Below are 7,545 nucleotides of genomic sequence, written 5' to 3'. Positions count from 1 at the left end.
GACTCTTAGGCAGCTGCAGAGTTTCAATCATAAAATGTCCTCTAATCACAGCAAAATTAAAACTGCAATTGAAATCAGAAAGTGACACAGAAAATCCCAAATTACTCGGAAACTGGGAAATATACCTCTACATAAGCCATGGGTCAGAAAGCCATAAAGGAAATTTTCAAATATTTTGAATGGAATAAAAATACAGCATATCAAAATTTGCGAGAAGTACAATAAAATTTATAGTTTTACATACTTATATTAGAAAAGGTGTGAAAATCAATGATCTAAACTACTTCTAACTTAAAAAGATAGAAAAAGAAAAGCAAAGTAAATCTGAGTTTAGTAGGAAAAAAGAAATAATAAAAGAGGAGAATTAAATGTAAGAGGAAACAATGAAAATAAAAATCAATAAAACCAAATGCCACCTCTCTGAAAAGATCAAGACAAAACGAGAAACGACATAAATTACCAATATCATCAGGCCTGAAAAAGCAGTCATCTCTACAGATCCTACAACATCAGAAGAATAATGCAACATTATAAACAACTCGAAGTCAATAAATCAGACAACTTATATGAAACAACAAATCCCTGAAAGACAGATTACCAAAATTGACTCAAAAAGAAACAGAAAGCCTGGATCGTTCCAAAACTTCAAAAAACTCAAATGCAGCATCAAACCTTATACATAAAATGAGAACATCTTCCTGTATGTAAATTATATATATAAATAAAGTTAATCTCGAAGGTTAATGTCCAGGAAGCACACACAGGAGACAAAATTAGGAAGAAAGAATGGGAATCCACACTAGATAAGTGGGGATCGTGCTTGTCTGGGGCTTAGGGAGGTCATGGTTCTGACGGGCACGGGAAAGGGCTGCTGGCAGCAGCCAGTCACCGACGAGGCCGCGGGGACGAGGCCGCGCCTCCTACAGCGCTTCATCACACCGCGCCTCTGGGCCGTGAGCTGGTCTGCACCCTGCTGCTTCACAACGCCCAGGCTGGCATCTGGGCTTTTTTGAAAGATGAAAGTTTGAACCCAGGCTTTAATAATAAAGCTTTTCCCTTTCTGTCAGGAACTAGGTCTTCTGACCTCTCCCTATAACCGTCAGAATCGTCACAGAAGCCACCTGGCATTTTACCATTTTCTGTTTAGTCTAAATATCACTTCTGTGAAGTGACACTGCAGTACCTGGGGGGTGGGGGGCACGTGGGAGGCTTCAAATGAAACATTCTCAACTTCAAGTTAAATGACATGTATATTTAATAAACGTAATCACACAATGATAAATATGTACAAATATACACCTATATACGAAATGATCAACAGATATATATTCAGCTACTAAAGAGTGGGTTAGCTTGAACTGTAACACACACTGTCGTGTCACCGGAGAGGCAGGACACAGGCTCAGAGAAGGGGCTGGGCAGCACGCCGGGTGCTCCCGCACGCTGGCTGTCCAGCTCGGGCAGGCACCCTCCCTGGGGACCACCGGTGACAATGCTGCTCGCCCCGGGCTGCTGGGGGACCGCCAGACCGGCACCCGTAACGCCCGAAGCTCTGCGGCTGCACCGGCACTGTGCGCGCTTCCTCGGGGCGGCTGTCACTGCTGTTCTAGCCCTGACAAATACTGATGGTGTCTCGGGGAAAAGAGAAAAGAAAAACGGGCTCTCACCCTCCTTTGTGCTTCTTCTTCTTCGGAGTGTCTTCCTCGGAGGTTCTCCGGCCTCGGCCGCGGGAGCCTCTCTTTTCTTTCTGACCTCGACCTTCTGAAAGACAACAAAGACCCCAGCTGTTTTCACCAAATTCACTGAACAGGACAAGGTTTGACCAAACACGATATTTACTGTAACGTTCCTAACACATTTAACAAACAAAATTCTTCAATACGCCATAGTTAAAATAACAAAATAAGGGAAAACTGGCAGACTCGCTTTTTAACCCTCGTGCTCCAGAGCTCTCGAAGTCGCTGCCCTCCATCTTGTCCTTGAGGTCTGCTTCGAAGCGCGCCAGGTCCGCATCGAGCCTTCGGATGTGTTTATCCACCTGCGCAGAAGGACGCGTGTGGGCCTCATTTAAAACGGAAAGCGACGATCTGCAAGTCCGGCAGCGAGCACCTGCAGGCCCTTTAACTGGGTCTCCAGTTAACGAAGCTCAGCGAAAACGCGGCCGCTGCTTCGAAGTGTCTGCAGGGCCTTCCCTGCCACCTTGCCGGGATACACCCCGCTCAGGAGGAACCCTGGAGGTCGGCGGTGAGACTTGTGAAGTGCAGTGGGGTAGGGGTGAGGACACTTGGCCTGAGTCCTAATTTAAAAACACAGAGGTCCTTAAACAGGATAACCAAAAAAAAGAGAGAGAACAGGCTACCGGCCTAGCACTGCAGGTGCCGGACGAGCTGACGAGCGAGCGCCCAGCAAGACGTGTGTGGGGCGACCCTGCCCAGAGTGCCGGCACGCGCTCAGCTGGAGAACCGGGCCTGACAGTCGCTGATCCCGGAGGTCCCAGCCCACGAGGCGAGCAACACCACCTGCCAAGTCTGGAAATGAACCGCAGCCCCAAGTGCATCACACGCCACAGAGAAAATCTGCCTTAATGGTCACTGATCGAACCTAACACTCCAGAAAACAGGCCGCTTACTCTAAAGACACAGAAGTTTGGGCATCAAAATCTCAAATATAAGCATCAAGGTGTCCATCTAGGGTATTCTTTTTCAAACATATCTTAACTCAGGTTTTGAAGAAATCGCTGTCATGTTATGGGAGAGGCGGGGTAGGGCCTCAGTCAGGTGGCCACCCAGGAGGACAGCAGGGCTTCACCACACGACCTCACGTGCACTGCGGGACAAAGCCCTGTGTCACCACATGAGGTGAGCAAACATGATACAACACATTCTAGGACTTTTCTAAAGCTGACCAAAAAGAGAATTAAAATACATATAAAAACGGATAAAACAGACGGCGTCCCCAGCCACGTACACAAGCCAACACAACGACACACAGTTCCGTCCCGTGAGGGACGCGTCCCTCGGCACCCGCGCTGCGAGCAGCCTCACCATCTCGTAGGTCTGCATGGCCAGCTGCACCTTGTCGTCGCTGTACTCCTTGCAGCGGCTGTAGGCGCTCTGGATCCTCTGCAGATGCGCCACGCGCTGCTCCGCAGACAGGGCCCTCACCGAGGCGATGTACTCCGCCGCCAGCGTGTCGATCTCGGCTTTCTTATCTGACAGAGAAAGGCGGGAAGCCGGTCCCTGACGGTGCGCCAGCACACACTCAGCGGGCTGGCGGCAGACGGAGCCCGACGATACCGAGTTTTGGCAAAGAGGTGACAGCCCGCACTCCGCAGACAGGGAGGCATCGTGGGGCCGTGCAGACGCTCCAAGCTGGGCGACGCCCAGGGCTGTCCCGGGATGTGACTGCCACCCCAGCGGGCGTGCGCCCTGCCCCGTATGACCCTCAGGGGTCCCGGTTTGAATAACACGCGCTCACCTCCCCGGGCACCTGGCCCACTACCTTAGGCGCACACCCTAAAGACTCAGACGCCAGGACACGCTGGGGAAACAGTCATAGCTGCACAAATCAACCAAAATGTCCAGCCTTCGCTCAGAGATAGATGTGCTGTTGTCCAGCAGCAAAAAGAACCAACTGCTGCCCCACGTGACAGCAGGGAGTAAACCACAGAAGGGGACACTAAGCAGGAATTTCAAGCACCGAGCCAGGCTACAGCCATTTAGCAGACACATGACTCCAGGACCACATGGCTTCTGGGCTGGCCCTGACAGATGAGACGCCCTGCGTGGTTCACAAATGTCGAGGGCGGAGCAGACGCGGCTCTCGGCTCTGGCGCAGAGGCAGGGAAGCTCAGGGTGGCTGCCTGTCACAAAGGTCCCCAGGGGTCAGAGGCACCACTTCACCTGCAAGAGGTTCACCGGGTGACGTGCATTAAGCAACTCGTACTTATGCTGTTTATGCTTATTTCGGAATGTAAATGCTGTTATTTCGTAATGAAAGTAGGCTCCGTATTTGCGAGTCAGGCTGCTGCGCCTTAGTGAAAAACCACAGCCATTCCGATAAGGAAAATGAATGGGAAGCACCCACCGCCACGCTCATCATCAGGAAATGTAACACCCCAGGGCTAAGGACAGCCTGGAACTTTCAAACAGGGCAGGAGAAGGGCCACGCCTATAAAAGCTGGGGACCCAGGGGCCTCTGACGCATCCGCAGCAGCGTGGCAGCAGTGAGCCAGGGCGGAATGCCTCGCACGTCCAGGGGGTGGCTGTCACCCTGGAAGGCTGTTCCCAGCCACACGACAAGTCAACATGAGGCCAGAACAAACACGTCCTCAGGCACGCCTTCCCATGTACCCTTTCTCAGGAGGAGACCAGAGGCAAAGCTCCTAGGAAACGAGGGGGCAGAGCAAGAACGAGGACATTCAGGGCCCAGGAAACACGTCCCAGCGAGAAGAAGGAGCAGCAAAGAGGGAGGCCAGGAAGACCCAGGGCCAGAAACCGCCGGCCCAGGGTATCTGAGGACAGAGGGCTCCTGGGGAGGTGTCAGTGCAGAGCGAGCAGAGCCACAGAGAACCTGGGCAGCAGACACTGATAACGCGGAACGTGTGTGGAATGTGGAAAACAAAACCAACAAACAAAGCCATTAGGAACTCCAAGAAAAGCACAGTCATTCAAAAAGTCACGTAAGCAAAGCACATGGCGTGGCTCAGTCGTAAGCTCCCCACAGAGTGGTCCCGATGGGAACGCATCGCCATCACTGGTCTACGACGCAAACCCCAACCCACAACCCCCGGGAGGCGGGGAAGCAAGGCGGGGTGCACAAGGTGGGTGGGGTGCAACTGGAGAGGAGGTCTTCATTTTCCATGATGACTAAAATCGAAAACTGAAGGGAAATAAAGTAAGAAATAACAGCAAAATGTGATACTTAGAAATAGAGAGTTAAATACCAAGAGATCAAAAGCACTTTTTAAACTATGCATCTGCATATAGTTTAAAATTAGAAAATCTTTTAAAAGAGAGAAAAAGTTAATAAACACTTTGACTATAAGGAGGGGATGATGCTTACAAAGCCGTGATCTGAAAATGCGTAAGAACCGGAGGAACGAAGTCTGGTTTAAAGTGTTAGTGCTCTCTCTAAGACACCATCCGCACCCACAGCTTAAGGCTGGGCCGCAGCCCCACTGCACCAGGCCCCTCCCCTGGTCACCCAGTGCCACCCCAGTATCCTAGCGCCTCCCCTCCCTGGCTGTACTGAAGGCCTGAACCCACCTTCTGTCCTCTGGTCCAGTTCTCGCATCAGCTGGAAGTTCCTCTGAAGTTCACAGGGAAGGTTCTCGATACCTGAAACAGACACAGACTTCTCAGAGCAGCACTCAGACCTGCCTCCAGGCTTTGCACCTAAAGTCCGCAGATAACGAGCCTGCTTTGCCTTCTGTTTTTGTTCGGGTTTGCAGGGGACAAGGATAAAGATATCTTCTTTTAGGGACAGACGCATGAGCCACCAAACACTGCTAACGGGCCGACACACATCAGAAGCTGTCAGAAGCTGGAGAAGCCAGAGGTGAACTTAGAAACAAGCTGTGAGCAGAGGCAGCGAGGATGGCTGTGACTCTCCCGCTTAAGACCCCAAGCCATTCGTGCTGCTAAATTACCCGCCACAGCTAGCCAGTCCCAAATGCTGGGGTCCTCCGTGACCTTCCCTCACCATACTCTGAACCCCAGTGCCCTAGGCAGTGCAGATCAGTGCTGGCCAACAGAACTTCCTGCAAGGATGGAAAACTACTCTGAGCTGCCTGATGACGAGCGCCGCTAGAGCCACTGAGCATGGGAAGTGGGGGAGTTCCACTGAGGGCTGAACCTCTAATTTCACTTGTTTAATTCATTTAAACAGGCCGTGCAGGATGGTGCAGGGCGAGGACCTTGCTTACCTGTCTGCACTGCCATCCCCCTAGTCCAGGACAATCTCCTTACCCGCCTGCACGGCCACAGTGAGTCCCCAACTGGGCTCCCGCATCCAGCCTTGGCACCCCTCCAATCTCCCCGCCTGCCAGTGGTCATTTTGAGACCTTAACCTAATCTTCCGAAGCTGCTAACCAAAGCCCCAGCGCTCCCAGCTCACCCAGTCTTGCAAACTCCCAGCATAGCCTCTGGGCTCAGCACGCCCTGCCGGGACCTCCTTGCTCTGTCCTACTCCCCAGGGCTCTGCAGGACAGGCCCACCCTTGCTCTCAGGACCTGGCCCTTCATCTTCTGTGAACTTTTTATTTTTTATGCTTACAGAACCTGGTCTTCCTAGGTGGTCTCCCATCCAAGTACTAACCAGGCCCGACCCTGCTTAGCTTCCAAAATCAGACAGAATCGGGCTTGTTCAGAGTGGCATGGCTGTAGACTTCTGTGAACTTTTTAGAAATCCATCTGCCTATTTGACAGTAAGTTCCAGAAAAATGGGGCTCCTGTCTGCTTTCCTGGCACACAGCAGGTGTGTAGGGAGCAAGCAGGAGCCCCCACGTGACATAACTCACAATCCTCAGACTCTTCATGGGGCCCATTGGGGAGGTAGTGGGACAGAGAAGGGCAAGTGACAGTGCTCCCCAGCAAACACCTGGGTGCAGGCCTCTCTGGTGACAACGCGAGAAAACCCTCCCTGCACGTGCTCAGGACAGGCCAGGACAGCAGAACAAATGCCGAGGACTGGACAACCCTTTCGGGAGAGTTGATCCCCACGGTCTCCCCAAGAGCAGGGGCCCCTACTCAGCAGCCTCAAGTGGGGCACCCAGGCCTGAGAGACTGTGCATAACCCCAGTGCAGCACAGCACTCCAAAGTCCCCCAAGCCCAACTCAATATCCCCCCAGGCCACACCCCTGCTGGAGCCAGCCCCGCTGGGTTCAAATGTGTTTGACCCTGACAAGCTACTCAGCCTCTGTGAAATGCGGGGAATAACCGTCTGCTCAGAAGTACAGGAGGGTTCACCCTGAGCTACAGGTAGACAGGACAGCTGCAGGAGCCTCGCAGACTTTAACCAGTCCCGTCCGTAAGGTCTCCTGCGGAAAGGAAAGCACCCCGGGAGACCCTCCATGCCAGCACCGCCTCCCCATCCTGCAGATGCGCAAGCTGAGATTAAGCACCTGGAAGTTACTCCGCGGGTCCTAGGCCCAGAGCCCCTCAGTCCTGCACCAGCTTCCAACCGGGGTGGGACCCCCCTTCTTAGGCTTGCGCGGTAGGGGCGGGGCCAACCCGAGGAGGGCGTGGTCAGATGGGCATGGCCTAGCCCAGAACGGGGCGGGGCCGAGGGCGGGGAGTGGAGGGGACAGAGGCGGGAAGAGAGGGGTGGGCCTCCCCGAGGAGGGCGGGGCCTGGCCAGGAGGGCGGGGCTGAGCCGGGGACAGAAGACCCTAACCAAGGAGGGTGGGGCCGCATGGGGGGAGACCTAGCCAAGAAGGAAGAGTAGGGGCCAAAAGAGGACAGAATGGGCCCCAGTCGGGGAGGGGCGGGGCACCGAGCCGAGCCCGGGAGAGAGGGGCGGGGCCTGTCCGAGATGGGGCTCGCT

General features: G+C 53.4%; 1 protein-coding gene and 1 pseudogene across 3 annotated transcripts in view; both read right to left on the bottom strand.

Moving 5' to 3' along the window:
• ING5 (inhibitor of growth family member 5) overlaps positions 1–7,467 on the bottom strand; it is a 19,608-nt gene extending 12,141 nt beyond the window's left edge. The window contains exons 1-5 of one of the 3 annotated variants that reach the window (XM_015587859.2): positions 7,124–7,467; positions 5,268–5,339; positions 3,045–3,211; positions 1,927–2,038; positions 1,668–1,761 (exon numbers count right to left, since the gene is read on the bottom strand). In XM_015587859.2, coding sequence (XP_015443345.1) covers positions 1,668–1,761; positions 1,927–2,038; positions 3,045–3,211; positions 5,268–5,295 — 401 coding nt within the window. In that variant the 5' untranslated portion in view covers positions 5,296–5,339; positions 7,124–7,467. Of the gene's footprint in view, positions 1–1,667; positions 1,762–1,926; positions 2,039–3,044; positions 3,212–5,267; positions 5,340–6,968; positions 7,095–7,123 lie in introns of those variants that run through there. The other 2 variants (XM_015587858.2, XM_025045413.1) reach the window with 2 other exon arrangements.
• On the bottom strand, positions 6,269–6,387 carry LOC112478341 (annotated as a pseudogene).
• Positions 7,468–7,545: the final 78 nt, after the last annotated feature.

The sequence above is a fragment of the Pteropus alecto genome, unplaced genomic scaffold (assembly GCF_000325575.1).
Source record: "Pteropus alecto unplaced genomic scaffold, ASM32557v1 scaffold143, whole genome shotgun sequence".
In the NCBI taxonomy this organism is placed as follows: domain Eukaryota; kingdom Metazoa; phylum Chordata; class Mammalia; order Chiroptera; family Pteropodidae; genus Pteropus; species Pteropus alecto.
The sequence above is the reverse complement of the archived record's forward strand: the minus strand, read 5'-3'. Positions and strand labels throughout refer to the sequence as shown.